This window comes from Rana temporaria, chromosome 11, assembly GCF_905171775.1.
Source record: "Rana temporaria chromosome 11, aRanTem1.1, whole genome shotgun sequence".
Lineage (NCBI taxonomy): Eukaryota > Metazoa > Chordata > Amphibia > Anura > Ranidae > Rana > Rana temporaria.
The window spans coordinates 50,042,822-50,069,140 of NC_053499.1; the positions used below are offsets into that span (position 1 = coordinate 50,042,822).

At 44.0% G+C, this 26,319-nt stretch overlaps 1 protein-coding gene across 1 annotated transcript in view; it reads left to right on the plus strand.

Annotated features, from left to right (window-relative positions):
- The window catches only part of LOC120916795, a 191,478-nt gene that overhangs the window by 103,355 nt on the left and 61,804 nt on the right, over positions 1 to 26,319 (plus strand). Inside the window, exons 17-18 of the mRNA XM_040327732.1 lie at positions 59 to 130; positions 7,518 to 7,644. Coding sequence (XP_040183666.1) covers positions 59 to 130; positions 7,518 to 7,644 — 199 coding nt within the window. The remainder of the gene's footprint in view (positions 1 to 58; positions 131 to 7,517; positions 7,645 to 26,319) is intronic.

Below are 26,319 nucleotides of genomic sequence, written 5' to 3' on the forward strand. Positions count from 1 at the left end.
TACACATTTTGAATGAGATACTAATGATTTAAATAAACCTATTATCTGATAAATATAGAAGCTTCATACTAACCTTTTGAAATGTATACAACAATATCGAGCCCTTCCCACTAAATCAAGCGCTTGTGAGGTAGGTGAAATAACCTATCAAATATATAATATCTTAGTGGTAAATAATTAATAATAATAGGACTGTTAGGTCTAAAGCAGCTACTATAATTACCTACAAATGGTTAAGGATGAGCCGAACACGGTTCGGTTCGCACCAGAACTTGCAAACAGGCAAAAAAAAAATTGAACACGCAAACACCGTTAAAGTCTATGGGACACAAACATGAAAAATCAAAAGTGCTAATTTACTGCCCTCTATTGGCTCTCTGGCTCTGTACAGCAGAGAACCAGGAAACAACAGCAAAAACGAAACTAAACTGTAGGTACATTATATGATTGGTTTGTATCTATTTTTAATCATTTTTAAAAGGAATCAGTTAACTATTATGTCTCTATACCCTGTAAACAGTCATTTCAGCAAAAACATTTTTTTCCTTTAGTGACCCTTTAAAGTGAAACAATAAAAGTGGAATATTCCTTTAAATTTCGTACCTGGGGGGTGTCTATAGTATGCCTGTAAAGTAGTGCATGTTTCCCGTGCATTAAAAATTGTCCCTGCACAAAATGACATTTCTAAAGAAAAAAAAAAAATTAAAACTACTTGCGGCTATAATGAATTGTTGGGTCCCAGCAATACAGATACAAGTAATTGAAAAAAACAGCATGGGTTCCCCCCTTAGTCCATTACTAGGCCCTTTGGGTCTGGTATGAATATGAAGGGGAACCCCAAACCAAAATTAAAGAAAAAATCCGTGGGGTCCCCCCCAAATTCCAATCAGGCCCTTCAGGTCTGGTATGGATATTAAGGGAACCCCACACCAAAATGAAAAAAAAATGGCGTGGGGTCCCCCCCAAAAATCATACCAGACCCTTATCTGAGCACGCAACCTAGCAGGCCGCAGGAAAAGAGGGGGCAAGAGAGCGCCCCCCCCTCCTGAACCGTACCAGGCCACATGACCTCAACATGGGGAGGATGTCCAAAAAAAATGATACCTCCTCCATAGGAGTTGCTTGGCCGAATGACGCTTTCCTGCCATGACAGCTCTTTTTTAGCTGACACAAGGAGAAAGCTGTAAAAGAGCTGTTACGCGGTAGAGCTTCATTCGGCCAGGTGCCTCCTATGGAAGTGGTAATTGTTTGTAGCGACAGGGCTTTTTTTTTTCTCCGTATCGCTCGAGACTGGATTGCATCGTTGAAATCTTTTTTTTATTTTTTAATAAAGGACTTGTCCCAAGCTGTCTCCTGTGGTTTTTAACATTTTTACTCTTTTTTTTTTACAATTTACCCCATTACCAATTCACATAGGGGGGGCCGGGATCTGGATTTGGTTTAAAGGGGACTTCCATATTCCGATAAGCCCCCCGCCCGCAGACCCCCACAACCACTGGGCAAGGGTTGTGGGGATGATGCCCTTGTCCCCATTAATGGGGACATCCTCCCCATGTTGAGGGCATGTGGCATGGTACGGTTCAGGAGGGGGGCGCTCTCTCGTCCCCCCTCTTTTCCTGCAGCCTGCCAGGTTGCATGCTCGGATAAGGGTCTGGTTTGGATTTTTGGGGAAACCCCACAACATTTTTTTTTTATTTTGGTGCGGGGTTCCCCTTAAAAATCAGGATTTTTGGGGGGAACCCCATGTCATTTAAAAAAAAAAAATTGGCGCAGGGTTACCCTAAATATCCATACTAGACCTGAAGGGCCTGACATGAAATTTGGGGGGACCCCCACGCATTTTTTTTTTAAATTTTGGTTTAGGGATCCCCTTAATATTCATACCAGACCCAAAGGGCATGGTAATGGACTGGGGAGGAACCCATGCCATTTGTTTACAATGACTTTTATCTGTATTGTCGAGACACGACAATTCATTATAGCCACAAGTGGTTTTGAATGACTTTTTTCCTTTAGAAATGTAATTTTGTGCAGAGACTTATAACGTTATAAACACGGGAAACATGCGCTAGTTTACAGGCAAACTATAGACACCCCACAGGTAGATAATTTAAAGTAAGATTTCACTTTTATTGTTTCCCTTTAAGCATTATTAAAATCACTGCTCCTGAAAAAATGACCGTTTTATTAAAACTTTTTTTTTGCATTGATACATGTCCCCTGGGGCAGGACCCAGGTCCCCCAAACACTTGTTATGACAAATAACTTGCATATTAACCTTTAAAATTAGCACTTTTGATTTCTCCCATAGACTTTTAAAGGGTGTACCGCGGCTTTTCGAATTTGCCGCGAACAGCGAACGGGCGAACAGCCAAAGCTCATCCCTAGTTATTTATTATATTATAATTTATGATTTTGTCTTCCAAACTTTATCATACCCAGGATGTCTACTATACTTTTGTTTGGACAGATTTAAGTGAGTTATACCTAAGAATTACAGGCCTACAATGTAAAACGCCAAATTTCCACGCGCAACAATTTTCCGCTTTGCGACACAAAAATCTGACATAATCATACCGCCAGGGAGGTTAATCTCTAGTATATCAATATACATTTCCAACAGTGGCGGCTGATGCTCATTTTTTTGGGGGGGCGGCAAACTAATCTCCTGTCAAACCCTGCACTTACCCTATACAGGTCCCGGATGGCTTTGGCAGCTTCTCCTCCCGGCCAATCTAGTCCCAGGACTTGCTTCCTGTCCTGATCGGCCGGGAGAGGAAGCAGGAAGACAATAGCAAATGTTAATTCGCTATTGTCACAAGTGGGTGGGCTCAGGGTGCATTTCTCTGTGCCGCGAGCCCACCCTTATTGAAGCCAATGTCTCTCTCTCATTACAGGTGTTACTCCACAGTTCACTGTCTCCCTCTCACAGGTGGTTTGGTCACATTAATATCTTCCAATCCCACCAGGGGTTAGTGACAGTATACCCATCGACATCAATCACCAGCCATAACAAAAAAATCCTCATAGTGTAGTGGTATTTAATTGATGGATGCAATAAAAATCTGACAGGTGTTCTTCCTCTCCATTCTCTCCCAGACTTTATCCAAGGTGGATGAGTTTTTATCGGGTTGGGTATTTATTGAATTCATCAATTAAATACTACTATACAATGAGGATTCTTTTCTAGACATGTGCAGAATGAAAAAAAAATCATTTTGATTAGTTATTTACATAAATTTGTTTAGTTAACCCCGCTGGCGGTATTCCCGAGTCTGACTCGGGGTTAGATTTTTGTGCTAGGATCGGTAACCCCGAGTCAGACTCAGGCTCGCCTCGCTGGATCCACAGGCTTGGTTTACTTACCTTGTGCCTGGACCCAGCGATGCCACCGCTATAGACACCCCCGTTGTCAATAGTGGTTCTGTCCAGTGTCCTACATGTACTTTTATATAATAAAAACTGTTCTTTCTGCTTGCAAACTGTAGATTGTCCATAGCAACCAAAAGTGTCCCTTTATGTCAAAAATGGTTTTAGAGCAGCTAGAAAACAGCGATAATAAATTATAATCACTTGCAGAATTGTGCGATAGCGATTTGTGGGGAAATTCGTCATAAAAAAATAAAAGTAATGACAGCGACAATTCTGCAACTGAGCAAATTTCAGTGATTTTGAGTTGATTACATTATTGAATAATTTTAATTATAATTATATTATTATTTGTTATAATTATTTATAATTATTTATTATATTATAATTTATAATTTTTTTTTTTTTTTTAATTCATACCCGGGATGCCTACTAGACTCTTGTTTGGACAGATTTAAGTGAGTTATTCCTAAGAATTACAGGCCTACAGTATAAAATGACAAATTTCCTTGCAAATAATGGTACCGTTTTCAGCACTTTTTTCTGAAATAATCATACCGCCAGGGAGGTTAAATTTGTTTAATTCGTATCATTCATTTTCGAGATTTGTTTTGTTTATTCATTTTCAAATCGATTTGAAAAGTTTTCGAATAGTTTTTGAATTCAAAGTTTTCGATTTGAAAATGTTTCCAATTCCCAAAAATAATAAAATACAATAGGAAGTAAAGGATTAGAATAGAAAAAGATTGTATTCTATTCCTTTATTTTCTATTCAATTTTATTCTTAAACTATTTGCATTCAAAAAGTTTTCTATGCGAAAACGATTAAAATTAGAATTTCGTCCGAATTAGATTTTCTTTATTTCAGATTCGTTTAAGTTCGGTACTATTCTAATTCGGAACGAAACAAACCACACATCTATTCTTTTCTTATGGCTGGTGATTGCATATCGATGGGTATACTGTCACTAACCCCTGGTGGGATTGCAAGATATTAACCAGCTTTACTGCTACAGGGTGACTGCTGTGCGCAGGATCACATATATGTTACCTAATCCTGCACTTCTGGGTCTTGGGCGTGAATGCACGCTGCTGGCGACTCGCTCCCACTGTGACGTCTGCCACGATCATTTTTTACACAGGCAGAATGGCAGTCTGTGGGGTGAACTGCGCTACCAAAAACAGTGCATGCACCTTTGTCGATGCTTTTTCGATGCTTAATGCAATGTGTGCTGCAATAATGTGAATACATAAAAACAACCAAATATTGGGATCACAATGATGTGAATACAAATCATAAATCTGTTAAATTCTCCTTATTGAGTACAACGGAGCTTAAAAAAAAATGCCAAGCCCAGATTATTTTTTCTTTTCTTTTGCTCCCTCCCTCTTGCTCTGCATATATTCCTTTTTTTTTTTACTTCTGATTTTATTCAGAGTATTTCAGATTACAAATATAATATGACAGGTTGAATAACAGCAATTGGTCTTTAGGAAAAAGTGACCCAGTGTCGTAGATAACATTTATGAACTTATAACAGCTATGCAATAATGCTTCAAGTACTAGGTATCATTAGTAGAAGGGTGGGGGGAAGGAGAGGGTGGAGGGACAACCCCAGGAGCTTAGCAAGAACAGACAAGCAAATGTTATATTTACTTTCATGGTGTAAACACTTTACATTAGGTAATCTAAGTTAATACTATTAGGGGATGATAATGTTTGCGGAGTAATTGGTCCAGAGTTATTCCAATTTAGATACTGGAAGTGCTGATTGAGTGTGACGTGTAGTTGCTGACTTGAGGGTAGAAGGTTGCTGTTTCAGTTGCGTGCTATCAAAAGCCATGCTGCAATGAAGAAATGCGGAATAATGGAGTGGTATTGAAGGGACAACGACTCAAGGTCTAGCCCTAGTAAGGCCTGTTGTGGGGAAAGTGTGTTGCAGATTCCTGTGATTTTTCCCAGTAAGGCATTGCACCTTATTCTAAAAAGGGAGAAGTAATGGACAAGACCACCAGATGTAAATGGTTTCATTATAAAAAAAAATGGTTGATCCATAGTCACCACATCCTCTCCAACAGGCGGCCGAGTGTAAGGGAGAGATGCGGACAAGTTTTGTTGGTGTCTGGTACCAGTGGTGTAAGAGTTTCTGTGCAGTTTCCCAATGAGTAAGCAACTGGAGAATTTAAGTTGGGCTTTTGAAGCATAATGCCAAGTAATGACATATGTTGAGAAGTTGAGAATCTATTCCCATTCAGCCATTAAGGGTAGTTTGGTGTGATTTTGTGTGAAATTCAGTGCTTTGTAGATGTGTAAAATTCCTTTATCAGAGTATGAGATTTAAAAAAAAAAAATTAGAATGTTAGTGGTAAGAGCATGGCCTATTTTGTAGAAACCCTGATGGGGTTCTGGAATTGCGAGTGTAGGCCTTGAAATGTGCGCAAGGCAACCCTATCTTTATAAGTCCTCAATTTTTGAGATTCCAGCAGTTGACCATGTAGAGGTGGATAAGTGTGTGCAAAAAAGGTCCAAGGAGGAGAGAGGAAGGAACTTCAGAGTATGTGATGTTAGTCCTCTGGCATGTTGGCTGCATGATTTCCAGACTTTGATTGTGGCGTTTACTGTGTTGAGAAAGGAATGATGTGGTTTATAGTGCAGCCAGATAGCGGCAAGAAGTGGACTGGTGGGGTGCTTTAGGGATTTGGTGGTTCCGATAGGGACCACCAATGTTTAGCCTGGCTTACAAGGGTGGCTTTGTAGTATTGCTTAATGTCTGGTACTCCAAATCCAGCTTTGGATGTTGCTGTGAACATAGTGAAATGCTTTGTTCTGGGATGTTTGTTATCCCATATGAAGGTGTTGATGACTCTTTGTAGTGTAAATAGTTGAGTGGAGTGTGCAGAGAAAGTATAACACATGAGGCATTAGAAAAAATGTTGCCAGTGCAAATTTCCCAGCCCAGGAAGCTCTGGTTGAGCGTAAAGAGGAGCTGAGGCTTTGTAGTTTGCTGAGTAAGGCTTTGTAGTTTATTCAAAGGATGTTTGCATCTGTTCCTTTTGTCTTTTTCTCTGTAAATATCATTTATCCTTAGCCAATTTGCAATGGTGCTGTTGCTGAGTGCAGGATAATAGTAGGGCCTGGTAATGGACTGGGGGGAACTCATGCCATTTTTTTCAATGACTTGTATCTGCATTGCTGGGTCCCGACAAATCATTTTAGCCGCGAGTAGTTTTAAATGACTTTTTTTCCTTTAGAAATTTCAATTTGCTCAGGGACTGTTCTAAACACAGGAAAAATGTGCCACTTTACAGGCATACTATAAGCACCTCCCAGGTACGAAATTTAAAGGAATATTTCACTTTTATTGTTTCACACAATCACTGCTCCCAAAAAAACTCAGTTTTTAAAACTTTTTTTGCATTGATACATGTCCCCTGGGGCAGGTACCAGGTCCCCAAACACTTGACTTTTGATTTCTCCAAAGACTTTAAAAAAGGAGTTTCCGACTGCTTTCGAATTTGCCACGAACACCCCAAATTGTTCGCTATTCGGCAAACATCCGATGTTCGAGTTGAACTTAGGTTTGACTCAAACAATAGGCTCATCCCTATTTGAAAGCAAAAGATTTAAAAACATTTTTTTGCTTTCAAAACATTGTTTTACTTTTTCCCTTGACCTGAAGTGATATCATGGCCTCGCTTATAGAGATAATCAAAAACGATCTGGTCTCTGTCCATCTCTCTCTATGGCCAGTCGCATTAACCATTGGATTGCTTCTCGGGCTCACTATTAAAAACAGTAAGCCCAAGAAACACTGGCGAGCGCTGTTGGTGAGAATTACTCCTCCTGCTGCTTCTAAAAACGATCCAGCTGCTAATTAGCCACTCGGACCACTTTCATGAGAAAGAGGAGCTGAAAGAAATACTAATAGCTTCAGCCATATCCCCGGTAAACCACCTGCAAGCCGCAATGTATATACATATATGTATTGTGGTCAGCAAATGGATATGATGTTTGCCGTGGTCACACACATGTGATATTTTCCATCATGTCTTGAACATCAAAATTTGTGGCATGGAATAGCTGCTTAATCTAGAGACAATTAATATGTATCTGTGTACATAAGATAACCATTTTCATTTGCTTTTAGAACTGTATCGCGGACACCTGCAGTTGTGCAAAGCTAGAAGACTGTATGTGTGCTGCAATTTTATCATATGTTAAGATTTGTGCTGCAAAAGGAGTTTTTCTAAGCAATTGGAAGCTCTCTCCATGTGGTAAGTGCATAACAAAATGTTATCAAAAAAGTGAGGCCAAGGGCTCAATATAAGGCATAAAACCAGAGCCATGTTTACACACATTTAAAAAAAAAAAATGTATCCCTAAAGATGATGTAAAATGCCCAAACATTGTATATTTTCTAAAAGCAGGTATTCTGGAGAATAAATAAGTGGTAGATCCAAATTTTTATGTCACCCGATATTACTGCAAAGGTTTTTGGTAAAAGATGAGGATGCGCCGAATAAATAGATACCCAACATGCCAAACCTTAAATTTGTGTGCGCCTGTGAAATGGCAGCAAACTTCTGTACCATATATATTTTGTAAAAGCGAAGCTTCATTTTAGTGTTACGGAGGAGTTATTATGCTAGAATTATTGCTCTCACTCTCACTGGCATGCACAGTGATATGTAACATGTGCATTGAAATTTACGTTTTTGCACGTAGGTGCCCCCAACAAACAGGTTTTTGTTTATACGTGCAGAGGTGGGGAGGGCTCAAAAAATATTGGGGGCGTTTTATGTGCTTGGGTGTAACTTAATATTTTTGACCAAAAAATAAATAATTTTACAGTAACTTTTTTTTTCATCGCAAGTCCCCTGTATTATGTGTTTTATGTGACAGGTTCTCTCTCTAAAAGACCCTGCATGTCTCCTCTGGACTGAATGTTTTGCAATGTAGATCGCATTCCAATACATTCCTTCCTTGCTAATCTAGCCGGGGGACACCGAGAGTCTGACCGGGAAGTGATGTCATAGACGTCGCTTTCCGAGTCATAGCAAGAAGGGGAGGAGAGCGGACGTGTGTCCTGGTTCACCCAGGCCAGAGTGACATCCCTCCTGCACACAGGGCTGCTGTTAGAAATCATGGTCCCCACACAGCCTACCTGACAGGTCCCCCCCTCCAAAAATATCAAATGATATATTCACTAAAATGGTCGGCTGTGATGCAATGCTTCGCAGCCATGGCAGAAATGAAACCCCCATCAAACATGACCCATTCAGGTGAATAGCACTGCTCTGAAAGCACCCTGCAATGTATTTACACCCCCCAGCTCTCCATCCAGAGACAATACTACAGTGTGCCCGCAGCAGCTGCTGGCAGGAGAGGAGGGAAGCCAGAAGCGCTGTGGGGGGGGGCACACAGGGGACCAGATAGTAGCCCAGATAGCAAGGATAACTTGCCACAAATTTGTGGCAGTGTTGAATTGTAAGTCTTTTAACTTGCTGCACATTTTCACTGACAAGTTGTACACTTGCAGAGTAGGGATGAGCCGAACACCCCCCCCCCCCCCCGTTCGGTTCGCACCAGAACCTTCGAACGGACCGAACGTTTGCCCGAACATTTAGAACCCCATTGACGTCTATAGGACTCGAACGTTCGAATTCAAAAGTGCTAATTTTAAAGCCTAAAATGCAAGTTATTGTCGTAAAACGGGTTTGAGAACCCGGGTCTTGCCCCAGGGAACATGTATCAATGAAAAAAAAGTTTTAAAAACGGTTGTTTTTTCTGGAGCAGTGATTTTAATGATGCTTAAAGTGAAAAAAAAAAAAATTCCTTTAAATATCGTACCTGCTGGGTGTCTATAGTATGCCTGTGAAGTGGCATGTGTTCAGAACTGTCCCTGCACAAAATGAGATTACTGTAAGAAAAAAGTAATTTAAAACTGCTTGCGGGTTAAATGTAATGTCTGGTCCCTGCAATATGGATGAAAATCATTGAGAAAAATAGCATGGGTTTCCCCCAACTCCCCCCAGGTCATTACAAGACCCTTTGGCCCTATATATTTTGAACCGCAGTATATAGGCGGTGCAAACAAGACAGGGACTGTTAAGTAGAATATATTTGTAATTGTGAACTGGTACTTTTTTAACCACTTGCTTACTGGGCACATAAACCCCCTTCGTTCCCAGGCGAAATTTCAGCTTACGGCACTGCGTCGCTTTAACTGACATTTGCGCGGTCGTGCGACGTGGCTCCCAAACAAAATTGACGTCCTTTTTTTTCCCACAAATAGAGCTTTATTTTGGTGGTATTTGATCACCTCTGCGGTTTTTATTTTTTGCGCTATAAACAAAAAAAGAGCGACAATTTAAAAAAATATATATATTTTTACTTGTTGCTATAATAAATATCCCAATTTTTTTTCAAAAAACTATTTTTTTTCTCAGTTAAGGCCGATACGTATTTCGACGTATTTTTGTAAAAAAAAAAAAAAAAAAATCGCAATAAGCGACTGGTTTGCACAAAAGTTATAGCGCCTACAAAATAGGGGACAGAATTATGATTTTTTTTTATTATTTTTGTTTTTACTAGTAATGGCGGCGATCTGCGATTTTTATTGGGACGATATTGCGACGGACGTATCGGACACTTTTGACACAAATTTGGCGCCATTCACATTTATACAGCGATCAGTGCTATAAAAATGCACCAATTACTGTATAATTGTGACTGGCAGTGAAGGGGTTAACACTAGGGGTGAGGAAAGGGTTAAATGTGTATCCTAGGTGTGTTCTTTTTGTTTTCAAAAAGTATTTATTGAAATATAAACCGGTGAAACACCGACAGGCATAGAAAAAGCTAATACAGCAATCGGTACGTGTAGTAGAAATCATACATACAGGATAAGAAGTACACATCCATAATGACAGAAAGAGAGATTTACACATGGTCCATCCCAGGTCCCTGGGAGGAGGTTTAGCAATTAAGCGCAATATACATCATACCTATTCAACAAATATGGCCTCAGCCAAACTAGAAGTGAGTATGAAAATATACCGATCATAGAAAAGAAAAACAAAACAGTCAATTAAAGAAAATAAAAAGGCAAAACATGGAACATTTCAGGGTCACTTACGTCTGGAGTCTATAAAGAAACCAAGGGTTCCACTTAGCGTCATAGATTGGGATTGTATCGTGCAGTGTGTGGAAAATCTTTTCAGAGAGCATCATCTGATCAACTCTAGTTACTATGGGTGAGAAGGGGACTATTGGTTTTTTCCAATGAAGGGCAATTGCCCAGTGAACAGCTATACAGATAGCGTGGATCAACCTAACCATATGCTTGGGGGTGTCTTCAATGTCCTGGAACAATAAACAGTGCTTGAATGTCAGAACTACATGTTCCCCCACCAGCTTATCAATCATTTCTAATACGGCCTTCCATGTAGGCAGCAGCTGCTCACACTCCCAGAATAGATGGAAAAATGAGCCCTGCTGGGGACAGCCCCTGAAGCAGGTAGATGGAGCTTGAGGAAAGATTCTGCTAAGGCGGAGAGGGGTGTAATACCATCTTGTCATGAGCTTAATTGCTGTTTCCCTAACTGTCAGGGACTTAGTACATTTGCGCATATTTTGCCAGCCTCTGACCCAGTCCAAAGCATCCTTATCTAGATTAAGTTCTCGCTGCCAGTCCTCCCTATATTTCACTAGATTCGGTTCTGACACTGACTCCAAGAATCGATAAACCATTGCTATAAGGCCTTTTTGTCTGGGAGATGCATAACAAATGTCTTCAAAAAGGGAGCTCATGGTCGAATCTTGAAGGGGGTAATTCTGCTGGAAAAAATGTCTTATCTGTAGGAAATGGTAGAATTCCCTAGTGGGCAAGGGGTAGAGCAATTGTAGTTGAGAGAAAGAGACAAAGGCGGATCCCATCAAAAAGTCCTTCAGCCGAGTCAGGCCACAGTCTCTCCAAATCTCAAACACTTCAGGATGGTCAAAAGCCGAAGGGAATCTCGGGTCTCCAAAAAATGAAGCACCCCGAGGTCCGTCCGAACACAGCTTGAACTTATCCTTATAATCAAGCCAAAGTCTCAAACCCTCCTCCACAATGGAATTTTTTGAGAGCAGCCCTGGCCATGATCTATTAGAGGACCATAGCAGGCCCGGGAGGAAATAGGGGGAAATTGACTCTTCCTCAAATCTGACCCAGGGGACTCTGGAATTGGCTATATTCCACTGCGCCTGTTGAGTGAACCTGCTAGATAGATAGTATAGCCAAACCTGAGGGACTCCCAGACCTCCCCCTGCCATTGGTCGATAAAGAACTTCCCTGGAGAATCTTGGGGGTTTGCCTTGCCATATAAATTTATTCAAGTGGGACTGGAAATCTAATAAAAGGGATTTAGAGAGCCTAACTGGAAGGGAGCGGAACAGATAAAGGAGCTTGGGCAAGATTGTCATCTTTAGGGCCGTGATTCTGCCAAGAAAAGTGATGTGTAAAGGGGACCAGAGCTTCAACAGAGCCTTTAGTTTAGTAAACATCCTGGGGTAATTTGCATGGAAGAGTTTGCGGTGATCTCCGGTCAGTTCGATGCCCAGATATGAAATAGAGTCTGTCCTCCAGGAGAACGCAAAACTACGCTTTAAATGGTCTATCTCCTCAGGGGAGAAGCCAACTGGTAAGACCACTGATTTTGCAACATTGACTGAGAGACCGGAGATCCTCGCAAAGTCCGACAAAGTGGACAACAAAGGGGGCAAGGTAAGTAGGGGGTTGGTGACAAACATTAGGACGTCATCTGCATACATGCAGAATTTATAATTGGCAGTTCCTTTTGTATACCCTCGTATATCTGGATTATTTAGAATGGCTATAGCGAGGGGTTCGAGGGCCATCGCAAAAATAAGGGGGGAAAGCGGACACCCTTGTCGTGTACCTCTACCCAAGCCAAAAAATTCTGAGCTACACCCTGGGATACGTATACGTGTTTTTGGGCTTTGGTATAGTGCCTGGAAAGCGTGAAAAAACTCCCCTTGAAAACCCATACGGGGCAAAAGTGTGGCTAGATAGTTACAGGAGACACTATCGAAGGCCTTATGTATGTCCAGGCCCAACAGAAAAAGCTTCCGGGAAAACAGGTTGGCATCCTGGATAACGTTCGTTGCTAGGCGTATATTATCCGTGATAAGCCTATGGGGGCTAAAACCTGATTGGAAAGGTGAGATAAGGGACGAAATTACTCCTGCAAGCCTATCTGCCATGATTCTAGAAAAAATTTTTAGGTCGTTATTTATAACTGAGATAGGCCTATAGTTTTGGGGGAGAGCATGGTTTTTATTTGGCTTGGGGATCAGGGACATGTTGGCAAGCAACATTTCTTCGGGGAAATTACCACCTTGCAGAATCAAATTAAAAAGATGGACCAATCTGGGGGAAAGTGGTTCCGCAAACTTTTTATAGTATATTGACGAAAAACCGTCGGGACCTGGGGCGGAACCTGACTTTAGAGACTTAATAACCCCGAGGACCTCTTCGACTGTAACAGGCACATTTAGTTTATCACGTTGAGCCGAAGATAGGGAGGGGATCGGGATGGAGTTGAACCAGGGATCGTCTAGGTCTGAGGGCTCTGAGGGCCTTGCTGCTAAGAGAGAAGAATAAAACTGTGTGAAGTGCCTAAGCACTTCTTGCGGGTGAGAAGAGGTCTGACCTGACCCGACATCTAGCTTATAGACATGTGGGGGGGCGCGTCTGCTGATTCAATTTTCTAGCAAACATGGAGGAGGCCGTGTTACTATGAAGCAGAAAACGCGCCCTAGACCATCTCAAAGCCTTCTCCACTTTATCTGAGAGCAAAACATCTAGTTCTAGGCGCTTTTGTTCTATTATCTGTCGGGTAGAGTCTAAGTGTAACAAATCAGCCTTCTTATAAAGAAGGTCTAATTCCGCCGAAAGTGATAGGATTTTGTGTCTATTCTGTTTGTTGCGTGCTGAGGCAATTCCTATGAGTTTCCCCCTGATTACAGCTTTATGGGCTGTCCAGACTGTAGGAAATGGAGTGTCGGGAATGGCATTCTGAGCAAAATATTCTACTATGGCCCCCTGAACATCAGACTCAACAACCACATCTGATAGGAGTGCTTCATTAAGCCTCCAGGTGTATGGGGCCGGGGCTAAGCCGATGAACTTCATGGTAAAAGAAACCACTTGGTGGTCTGACCAAACGCAGGGGTGAATCGAGGAGGATGAGGAGTTGGCCAAGAGAACTGGTGAAGCATAGACATAGTCTAATCTGGCAGAGCTATTGTGGGGATGAGAGTAAAAAGTGAACTCTTTAACCCCTACATTATGCGCTCTCCATGCGTCCACCAATTGGTGGTCAAAAAGGCGTCTTACCAGGGTCTTAGGAAAAGCCTTAGCATGGCTCGCGGTGGTGCACCTGTCCAGGTTAGCATTGGCAACCATGTTGAAATCTCCTCCTACTATCATGTGTGGGGACTGGTGTTGTGTCAGGACTGCAAAAAAGGAGTTGAAAAAAGAAACGGGGGCATCATTAGGGGCATAAACACATGCGATAGTTAATTCTTTGTTATTTACCCGCCCTTTAATTATTACATATCTACTCTCCGGGTCTCTAACAACCTGCCCAACCTCCATAGGAAAGGAAGAGTGCAAGAGAATGGCAGCGCCCCTAGACTTAGAGGAGTGAAGCGAGTAAAAGGCCTGTGGGAATTGTCTGTGGAAGAATCTAGGATGGGAGGATTGGGCAAAGTGAGTCTCCTGAATAAGGAGAATTTTGGCTCCTAAGGATTTGTACATGTCAAAGGCCTTACAGCGTTTTACCGGGGAGTTAAAGCCCTTCACATTATGTGACACACATGTAACTGGCATGAGAAAGGGGAGTGTGGTCTATAAGCAGGGATAAGTGGCCTAAGGTAAAAGATCCAACTAGTTTCCTTCCCAAATTACCAACTGACAGGGGAGTCACCCCACCCACCAGCAGAATCACAGTGAAAAAAAGGCAAGGAACATCTATTAGAGTATACATTTGTACATTACGCAAACCTTGTTGATAAGGGACACCCATCATATCCATAGTAAACCATTGACCTGAATAAAAGTAAGACTTGCCTGAAAAACAACATCGTAAAAACATAAAACAAAAGAAATCATAGAAAAATAGAGTGCAGAACATATGCATCGGATCAGGTAGATAAGGACACAACCTGATAATAAGAAAATCAAAACAAAACGAGACAGCTAGGTCTCGAACCCAGCAGGTCCTAACTAGCGAAAGAGAACTGCGCAATCACTAGTTCAAGGGGTGAACGGTCACAAATTTAGCTGGGTGGGGAGAGCATGACGCGGCTCCAAGGGACGAATACCAGAGGGGGAGCCTTTGGAATGATGGAAATCTTTTCAATTAAATGGAAAAAAAAAAACCAAACGAAAAAACAAAATATCCGAAAAGAAAAAATAGTTCCATCATCAATGTAGTAGTTGCCGTAGAATAAACGTAGAGAAACCCAGTTTAGGGCGTCTGTAGTTGGCTAGTTAAGATTTCTGTCACCAGGGTCGTATCTGATCCTCCTTCTATCCCTACGAGGTGGAGGTGTTTGCCAGATTGGAGCAGGTCTAGGTGTGGAGGGGGGACGGCGGATCATTGCAGCATCCAGGAGGCCTAGCTTCACGAGGATCTCTTGTCCTTCCAGCAGGGACATTGCGGTGTATGTCGTGCCATTGTGGGGGATAGTGAGCTTGAAGGGAAATCCCCACTTGTAGCGAATCCTGGCAGTTTGAAGGATCGTTGTAACTTCCTTCAGGCCTCTGCGTCTATCAAGGGTAGCAGGTGAAATGTCCGGATAGATCTGAATTACATTCTCATCCAACACAATCCGTTGTTTCATGCGAGCTGCTCTTAGGATCTCTTCTTTAATAAGGAAGTCCTTCATACAAAGAACTATATCCCTTGGAGGCTTATCCGGGGGTGGCTTTGGTCTAAGAGCTCTGTGGATGCGATCGCATGTAAATGCAGCAGAGTCACAATTTGGCAGCAGTGATTTAAATAGCTTGATGACCGTGGGAATGAGTTCTAGTTCTGTTTCAGGGACCCCACGTAGGCGTAGGTTATGGCGCCTGTTTCTATTGTCCAGGTCCTCAATTTGGGATTGCATCTGGACAAATGCTGCAGACAGAGAATCATATTCTCTACTGAGGTCCCCGTAAGCTAGTGCCAGCTCGTCATGTTTGGTTTCAAGGAGGTCAGTCCTGGAGCCAAGGGCCGCGATCTCCTGGGAGAGCGTATGTGAGGTTTTGTGAAGTTCTGTCTGGAACTTCGTGGCTAGTTTTTCATACATTGATTCCAGACTAGCATCCAGGTCTGCCTTGGATAACCCCGATTGGTACTCACGGTTTGCTTCCAACTGCCACACTGAGGGAGGAAGGACTGGTGAGGTCCGTTGCGGTGTGCCTGGCAGGCCTGGATCCGCGTCGGCGCCATCTTGTGACATGCTGTCCTGCTCCCGGGCACGGAGGAGATAGTGTGTCAAGGTGTGCTGAGCCGGGCCCTGGGACTTTTTTTTCTTTGGCGGCATGCACTACTGAGTTGCGGCTAGAGGGGTGTTAAATTGGAGCAAAAAGCTGATCGTTATTAGCCCTCCAGCGGTGATCTAGGTCCCGAGTGGAGCGGAGCTACAACCTCAAGCGTCCATCCCGATCAGCGCCGCGCATGCGCCCCCTCCTAGGTGTGTTCTAACTGTGTGGGGGGAGGGGGGAGACTGGTGGAGGTGACCGATGCTGTGTCTCTATGTACAAGAGACACAGGTCCCTGCTGTCTTACCGATGATCGCGTGTACCCGGCGGACATCACGGCCGCCAGGTACGCGCATCGGCTTCCCAGCTATGCGCCGGGACAGTGTTTACCCGCTGCGCGCCCCCCAGTGGCGCGCGCGGGTAATGCTTTTAAATGACGTCCAAAGACGTCCAGTTGGCACCTGAGAGCCGCGCTGTTGACGTCTTTTGTCAATAGCGCGGGTCTCAAGTGGTTAAAGTGTAGCTCCAGCCATAAAATCATTTTTTAAGCTTTTCTAAAAAACATGAAGGGTTATCACCCCTGTAACATTTGTTTTGCTGTCTGTGTGCATCTGTTCAGAAGATTTAAATTCACTTTCTGTCCCAATGACAAATGATTTTTTGAAAATTTGGGGTTTTTAGTGAAACAAGGATTGGTGATAAAGCATCAGTGGACAGGAGACAGCTCTTATAGAAGAGAATTTCCCTTCCTAGGGGTGGATTTCCTCTCACTTCCTGTTGTCTCCTTCCGTTTGCAAGTATGAGTCGTTTGTAAGTAGTGTTGCTCACGAATATTCGCATTGCGAATATTCGACTCGAATATAGCATATTCGAGAAATCGCGCTATATTTCGAATTTCGCGGTGAATATTCGCAATTCCGAATATTCGCATTTTTTCAATTTGATTTTTAAAACAGATCACATCCTATCGACGTCTAAAAGCATTGCTGGTATGATTAGAGACCCTGGGCCGAGTAGCTAAGCTGAGGCGATCCTTTTATGTTGCCAAATTGAAAAAAAAAAATTGCGATTTTTCGCTATTGCGAATGCGAAAATGATTGCGAATTTTCGATAACTGTGGTAGGAGAACTCTGATTGTCTCTGATGCAAAAGGGGGGGGGGCTTTGTGTATGTGTATGTTATGAATATTTGTATGTTTGATATTATTTTTTTTTGTAAGAAGGAAAAAATTGCGCATACCTTAAAAAAGGGGAGAATACAGCAGCAACTCAAAAATGTTATACAACATAAATTAATACAAGACAGAAAATGGAGTCGCTCTACAAGAATAAAAAATATGTCTAGTGACAAGACATGTGGGCAAATTATAAAATAAGCAAGCGCAAATAACTTGTGAAATACACAGTGAAACAAATAAGAAGAAATATAGTCCCAATAATAGAAAAATAATCTTTCATAAAAATGTCTTTGATATGTGAAGTGAAAAAAAGTCCAAAGCATACAGCATGAACGTGTTCAATCTTCAAGGTGTTTGATTGACAAATGGCTGTGACAGATGGATAGAGTAAAGAATCACCACCAATGCAAAACACTTTTTATTTTGTATTGTAAAATATCACGAATATTCTGAGCCAATCAGAGTGCTCCTTCCGCATTTGCCGAATATTCGCAATTATTTTGTATTGTAAAATATCAAGAATATTCTGAGCCAATCAGAGTGCTCCTTCCGCATTTGCCGAATATTCGCAATTATTTTGTATTGTAAAATATCAAGAATATTCTGAGCCAATCAGAGTGCTCCTTCCGCATTTGCCGAATATTCGCAATTATTTTGTATTGTAAAATATCACGAATATTCTGAGCCAATCAGAGTGCTCCTACAGCATTTGTCGAAATTGCGCAATAAATATCGCATTCGCATGTTGCGATATTTCGATAAAATATCACGAATATTCTGAGCCAATCAGAGCGCTCCTCCAGCATTTCTCGAAATTGCACAATAAATATCGCATTCGCATGTTGCGATATTTCGATAAAATATCACGAATATTCTGAGCCAATCAGAGTGCTCCTACCGCAGTTATCAAAAAATCGCAATTATTTTCGCATTCGCAATAGCGAAAAATCGCAATCATTTAATTTAGATAAAATATCACGAATATTCGAATTTAGCGAATATATCTCGAATATGCGAATATATATTCGAGATATATCGCGAAATCGAATATGGCATATTCTGCTCAACACTATTTGTAAGTTGAATGTTTGAAAGTAGGGGCCTGCCGTATATACTCTGCATAAGTATATACTCCCTAGGAGTTGGTGTTGCCACAACACTGTAAGCCCTGATGCCGCGTACACACGATCATTTTTCGGCATGAAAAAAACGTTGTTTTTTAAAAAAATCATTTTGAATGATCGTGTGTGGGCTTCACATCATTTTTACGGTTCTGAAAAACGACAAAAAAAAAAAATTCGAACATGCTGCATTTTTTAACGTCGTTTTAAACAATGTCGTTTTTCGGGTTGTAAAAAATGATCGTGTGTGGGCTAAAACGATGTCAAATACCCGCTCATGCTCAGGAGCAAGTTATGAGATGGGAGCGCTCGTTCTGGTTAAACTACCGTTCATAATGGAGTAAGCACATTCATCACGCTGTAACAGACAAAAAAGCGTGAATTGTCTTTTACTAACACGGAATCAGCTAAAGCAGCCCAAAGGCGAATGGAACTTCCCCTTTATAGTGCCGTTGTACGTATTGTACGTCACCGTGCTTTGCTAGATCATTTTTTAAAAACTATGGTGTGTGGGCAACGTCGTTTTAATGAAAAACTTTGTTTTTTCAACATGCTGAAAAATGATCGTGTGTACGTGGCATCACAGTTAGTCTTGGTGGGCCTGCTGTGTGATCTATTATATTAAGAACTGTAATTACATGGCATTGTTGAACAGTGGTAGAAAAAAATTGGCCTTTGGTGCTGGCACTGGTGCCACAACACTGTGAGGCCTCGTACACACGACCGGTTTCCTTGGCAGAATCCATCAAGAAACTTGGTGGGAGAGCTTTTTTGCTGAGGAAACCGGTCGTGTGAAGGTTTTTATCGAGGAAACTGTCAAGGAACTCGACGAGAAAAAAAGAGAGAAAGTTCTCTTTTTCCTCGACGGGAGTCTGAATTTGCTCGTCGAGTTCCTCGTCTGGCTGGTTTTCGACGAGAAACTCGAGCGTGTGTATGCTAAGGAACCCGTGCATGCTCAGAATAAAGTATGAGACAGGAGTAAAAGTAGCATTTGTAATGAAGATAACACATTTGTCACGCTGTAACAGACTGAAAAGTGCAAATTGTCTCTTAACAAACTTTTACTTAAAGGGTCACTAAAGGAAAACATTTTTTTTGCTAAAATGACTGTTTACAGGGTATAGAGACATACAAGTTAACTGATTCCTTTTAAAAATGATTACAAATAGATAAAAAATCAATCATATAATGTGCCTGCAGTTTAGTTTCACTTTTAAACTGATTTCATGTTCCTGTGAGCTAAAGAGACACACAAAACAAAAACAAACAAATCCAGGGCAGTGTTTTGTTTTTAAAATGAATCTGATTGGTTCTGTTAAGTTTTAGACACACAGTAATGACAGCTTAGACGACAGTGAAAAGCTCCCAGTATGATGGTTATAAGGAAATAGACAAGCAGGAAGTGTGGAGATCAGAGCAGTTTTACAGCAACATCAAAGCAAAAACGAGCAATGAAACCAGTACTGCAGTAAGGTAAAGGAAGCTATTTAGCTAAAAAAAAAAATCCTTTAGTGATCCTTTAACACGCAAACACATGAGATTAGCAAAACCAGCCCCAAGAGTTGTGCCAGTGGAATCGAACTTTGTCTGCCGTTGTATGTCACCGCGTTTGAGAACGAGGAGATTTTGTCTTGACAGTGTGTACGCAAAGCAAGCTTGTCGAGTTCCTTGACAAGCCTAACAAGGAACTTGTCGAGGAAAACGATGTTTCTCGCCCGTCGTGTGTACGAGGCCTAAGTCATCACAGTTACTTTTGGTGGGCGCAGGAATGGGCCCTGCTGTGAAATATTAGATCAAGAATTGTAATTACACGCCCCTGTTAAACAGTGTAACAATACGCCAAATTAGATTCAGGTTTATGGATCGCAACTGCGGAGACTTCTCAGGTTCGAACCCAGGTTTTACTCTTAACTCAGTTAAGAGTTTGGGTTCTATCATCACAGCCTCAGTAAAGTAAATAGTGCTTATTCCAGCATAAGCATCATTAAAGTAAATCTTGGTATTAATGGTATAGAACAGGTATTGGGATAGGTGTAGCCGCAGTACTGGGACTGCACACTAGAGGTCAGTAACGAACACAGGCTTGAAAGCAAAGCGACAAGCATGGAGAGCAAAGCATAGTAATTGATGTCTATAGCAATGAACTTTAATATGAGAGCTATAGTTGAGACTTTAGTAGAACTCCATAGCATTTGGCAGCATAGCAGTAAACATGAACTTGGAAACAAAGTAGCAAGTATGGAGATCAGCGTTTAGCAATTGGTTTCTATAGCAGAGTACTTGCAGTTGCAGGTAGCTGGGCAAGGATGAGCATCCTGTGAGCCTGGACCTGGTTGCTGTGAGCTGTAGCGAACAAGGAGTCCTGGTGGTCCAGTTCAGGAAGCTGGAGCTTAGATTAGGTGAGTCTGGAGGCCCAGCTGACAGTGGCGTACTGTCAGCAATAGAGGAACACCATTCTGTCAGTGCTGGGAGTTTAAATAGGCCGCACAGGAGCGAACCAGGAAGTACCACTAGGTGGCGCACCTCCGCAACCACCGTGGAGAGCAAGGCTGCAGGAAGTGAGAGGATATTCAGGAAGAAGGAGGAAACAAAGAGAGTTGACTTGGAAAGAAGCAACTATAGTTGTACTTAGTGGAAAGTTATTGGTGTGACGTTACAAACAGGGGCAGAAAAATTGGGCCTTTGTTGGTGGTGCTGGTGCCACAACACTGCAACCCCTCACAGATACTCTAGTTGGGGCGCAGGAATGAACCCGCTGCAAAGTATTGCATCAAAAATTGTAATTCTACGCCCCTGTTAAACAGGGGCAGAAAAATTGGGCCTTAGGCACTGGTGCTGGTGCCAAAAACCAAAAATGTTATTACAAGCTATCAGCATGATCATTGAGGAGGAAAAGGATAGTCACTCAGCATAACAGGATAGTCACTCAGCATCAGCATAGGCAGTCTTGAAGGGATCTGACATTTCAAAAAAAATTACTCAGTTACATCAGCATCAGGTGCTTGGTAGCTGGTGGTGATCCAAGCCTGATTCATTTTTATGAAGGTCAGTCGATCGACCGAGTCGGTGGAGAGGCGCACCCTGTGATCAGTTACAAAACCTCCAGTAGCACTGAATGTGCGTTCTGAAAGAACGCTGGATGCAGGACAAGCCAGTAGCTCAATTGCGTACTGTGCAAGCTCTGGCCAGTGATCCATCCTCAAGAAGCAGTAAGCCAGAGGATTTTTTGTGGGAAAGGTGTCCAAGTCTGATCTTGCCCCTAGGTATTCCCACACCATGTAAAACAGACGCTGGCGATGGTTGCTGGAACCGCATCGCTCAGACGGCCACCTTCTCCACCGCTTCTTCTGTGACTGACCGAAGCCTCAGCAACACGTTGTCCAGGACCAGGATTTTGTAACCTCCCAGTATCTGGGAATGCGTTGCACAGACCTTTCTGCAAGGCCTCCCGAAGGTGTTTCATCTTCTGCTCCCTCTGTGCCGGCAAGATAAGGTCTGCAACCTTACTCTTGTAATGTGGATCAAGGAGGGTTGCCAGCCAGTAATGATCCCTCTCCTTGATAGCACGAATACGAGGATCCTTCCACAGGCTTTGCAGGATCAGAAAGGCCATACAACGTAGGTTTGCTGAGGCATTCGGTGCGGAGTCCTCTGGGTCACTGAGGACGACATGATCCGCAGCCACCTCGTCCCAGCCACATACAAGTCCATGGGTTCCTTGGTACTGTAATTGATCCCCTGAAGACTGCTGCTGATGCTGAGTGCTAGACTCCACCTCCATGCTGACACAATCCTCCTCCTCATCCTCTTCCTGTGTGATAGGTGGGCAAGCAGGAACAATAAATAAAGGGGGCATTGAGAGGTAAGGAAGTCCTCCTCTTCCTCCCTCTGTTCTGCCTCAAGGGCCCTGTCCATTATTCCAGCGTGTGCTCCAACAGGTGAATAAGAGGGAAAGTCTCTGATCAGTCTCTGATGCATGCACTGTCACTGCTCACCATCCTTGTGGCCTCCTCAAATGGTGACAGGACAGTGCACGCATCCCTGATCATGGCCCACTGGCGTGGGGAAAAAAAAACAAGCTCCCCTGACCCTGTCCTGCTGCCATATTGGCACAGATACTGATTGATGGCCCTCTGCTGCGTGTGCAGCCGCTTCAACATGGCCAACGTAGAGTTCCACCTGGTGGTCATGTCACAGATTAGGCGGTTCTTGGGCAGGTTGTATTCCTTTTGGAGGTCTGCCAGCCAAGCACTGGCATTATATGACCTTCGGGAAATGCACACAGACTTTCCTGGCCTGCTTCAGGACATCCTGTAAGCCCGGGTACCTGCCCAAGAACCGCTGCACCACCAAGTTAAAGACATGAGCAAAACAGGGCACATGGGTCAGTTGTCCCTGTCGCAGGGCGGAGAGGAGGTTGGTGCCATTGTCGCAAACCACCATTCCTGGCTTAAGCTGGTGTGGCATCAACCACCTCTGAGGCTGCCCCTGCAGAGTTGACAGAACCTCTGGCCCAGTGTGGCTCCTGTCCCCCAAGCACACCAGCTCAAGCTCCGCATGGCATCTCTTTGCCTGCGTAACTGTGTAGCCACTTGAACGCCTACGGAGCACCGCTGGTTCCGAGGACACATCAGCACAGGAAGAGGCCACAGAAGAAGAAGAAGAGGAGAGGGTGGAGGAGAGAGGTGTGTCACAACCAGTAGTAGCATTTTGGAGGCGTGGCGAAACAACCTCCAACAATACTGTACCTTGTCCTGTGTCCTTCCCAGCTGCCAGCAGAGTCACCCAATTCGCCGTGAAAGATAGGTAACGTCCCTGTCCATGCCTGCTGGACCATGAGTCAGCGGTAATATGCACCTTACCACTGACCGCCCTGTCCAGCGAGGCATGGACATTGCCTTTCACATGGCGGTAGAGAGTCGGAATCGCCTTTTGTGAGAAAAAAGGCGTTTGGGAACTTGCCACTGAGGTACCACACATTCCACAAACTCACGTAAGGGGGCAGAATCTACCAACTGAAAAGGCAGCAGTTGAAGTACTAGCAATTTAGATAAGCTAGCATTCAACCGCTGGGCATGTGGATGGCTAGGAGAGAACTTCTTTTGGCGCTGCAGCAGCTGGGGGAGGGAAATTTGCCTGGTACAATCTGCCATCGGTGTACCGATAGTAGATTGCCCGCAAGTACTTGGCTGTGACACACCTAATTCTACACCTTTAGTCCTATAAGTGCAGGCTTCAGAGAGGACTGAGGGTATAGTGGGGTTGGAGATCCCAGCTAATGAGGAGAAAGGGGAGGTCCGCTTTGTTCTTTGGTGTGGGTCTTTGAGGTATGCTTGCCAACGAACTGCATGGCAGGTCGACATATGTCAGGTCAAACATGTGGTGCCCAAGCGCGTGATGTTTTGGCACGCGAGATACACTTGAGACATATGTTGCAAATAGCAGCGGTGCGATCTGATTCACTGGTCTCAAAAAAGGCCCACACCAAAGAACTTTTGGAATAATGCTGAGAGACAGCAGCGCCCTCACATGCGTAGCTCTGCGTTGTGATGCAGTCGGTGTGCTGCCCTTAAGCTGGCCCCCTGGAGGGCATCCTGCCTTGTTGGAGCTGTGCCTCCTTCTCCTCCTCCTCCTCTCTCCTATCAGGCACCCACGTAGAGTCAGTGACCTCATCCTCCCTTCCCTAATCATCACTGTAGAAAACCTGGCAGTATGCTGCAGCTGGGGGAACATGACTGCCAGATTGCTGTCCTTCTTGGGCACCCCCTCTCTCTGGGCTCACGTTACTGCCTTCCTCTAGCTGTGTACCATCATCGGAGCCTTCAAAACGCTGCGCATCCTCATGCAGCATGTACCCAACACTGTGGTAAAACAGTTTGGGGGACTCCTCAGAAGGACATGGTGGGGCTAGGGAAGGAGTGACTGATGCCATTGAGCAGAGGAAAGAGGCAGCCTTGGCAGCTGCTTTGCCAGACAAAGTAGCCTGAGCCTGGGTGAGAGAGGATGAGGAGGATGAGGACGGCTTGGCCATCCACTCTACCAAGTCTTCGGCATGTTGCATGTTGCGGCTCAACGCGGCCAGCTGCCGAAAAAAAGGACGAGTGTGTCCCATGGCCACGTGCTGATGAGGATGCACTGTGTCCACGACCAGCACTGTGTTGCCTCTAGACACAGAGCCTGCTTTCCCTCTTTTATCGGCTCATGACTCTCTGCCTCTCCTTGTTGCCCTTCCAGACATACTAATGGGCCTGCACACTGCAGAGGACACAGGCAGTACACACACCACGTAACTTTAGGTGCACACTGCAGAGGATACAGGCAGTTTACACACCACATAGCTTTAGGTGCAAACTGCAGAGGACACGGGCAGTACACACCACGTAGCTTTAGGTGCACACTGCAGAGGACATGGGCAATACACACACCACGTAGCTTTAGGTGCACACTGCAGAGGACACAGGCAGTACACACACCACGTAGCTTTAGGTGCACACTGCAGAGGACATGGGCAGTACACACACCACGTAGCTTTAGGTGCACACTGCAGAGAACACAGGCAGTACACACCACGTAGCTTTAGGTGAACACTGCAGAGAACACAGGCAGTACACACCACGTAGCTTTAGGTGAACACTGCAGAGGACACGGGCAGTACACACACCACGTAGCTTTAGGTGCACACTGCAGAGGACACAGACAGTACACACACCACGTAGCTTTAGCTGCACACTGCAGAGGACACGGGCAGTACACACCACGTAGCTTTAGGTGCAAACTTCAGAGGACACAGGCAGTACACACCACGTAGCTTTAGGTGCAAACTGCAGAGGGCGGTACACACCACGTAGCTTTAGGTGCACAATGCAGAGGACACAGGGAGTACACTACGTGAGAATACTGAAGCTAGCACAATCACCTGCCTGCCAGTAAATTTGGAAGAGCGGATCTAGCTATACTATACAGTGTATAAATATATACTCAACACCTCGGATACATACAGTATTTATCGGCGTATACCGCACACTTTTTTGCCCTAAAAATCAGGGCAAAATCGCGGGTGCGCGGTATACGCCGATACCCGTTTTCCCGCGCCGAGTTTTGAATACTGCGCCGACATATACCGAGCACAGTACACTCGGGTATAGTCGGGCAGTCTTGGCTCCTTCCGCGCTCACGTCCTGGACGTACAGGACGTCAGCGCGTGTAGCCGAGCATTGCCGACAATACACGAGTGTACTGCGCTCTGTATATGTCGGCGCAGTATTCAAACTCTGCGCGGGAAACAAGCGGGGAGGACGCGAGGACGCCGCAGAAGGACGCCGGACCCGCCGAAGAGGACACCGGACCCGCCGAAGAGGACACTGGACCCGCCGCAGAAGGACACCCGAAGCCGCAGAAGGACGCCGGACCCGCCGAAGAGGACACCCGAAGCCGCAGGCGAACGCCGGACCCGACGAGGCCGCCGATGGACGCCGTGCAAGACACCAAAACTGTAAGTACAAAAACCACAAAAAAACTTTTTTTCCACAGGATTCGGGTCAACTTTGGGGGTGCGCGGTATACGCGGGAGCGCGTTATACTGCGATAAATACGGTATATATCCTCTACACACTGTAACTTTAACTGACTAGCCTGCCTGCTCTATCTACCTACAAAAAATGACACTCTCTCTCTCTTTCTGTCTTCTCTCTCTTAACCTACACACTACACAATGCCGACCTGCAGGCAGCCTTTTATAGTGTGGGGCGTGTACTAAACCCCCATAGCCATAATTGACCAAAGCCACCCTGGTTTTGGCCAATTATGGCTCTCCATTTTTTGCAAGCTGTGATTGGCCAAGCATGCAGGTCATAGTGCATGCTTGGCCAATCATCAGCCAGTAATGCACTGCGATGCCGCAGTGAATTATGGGCCGTGATACATCACTCGAATTTGGCGCAAACAGCCCGTAACGTTCGTATTTCGTCGAACATACAATTTTCGAGTCGAACGTGAGTTCGACTCGAACATGAAGCTCATCTCTATTGCAGAGCACTTGAAACACAAGTTCTAGTTGACACGTTTCCAAATTGTAGCAAATTTACATGGAAAGTCTCTAGCAAGAGCAAAGCTG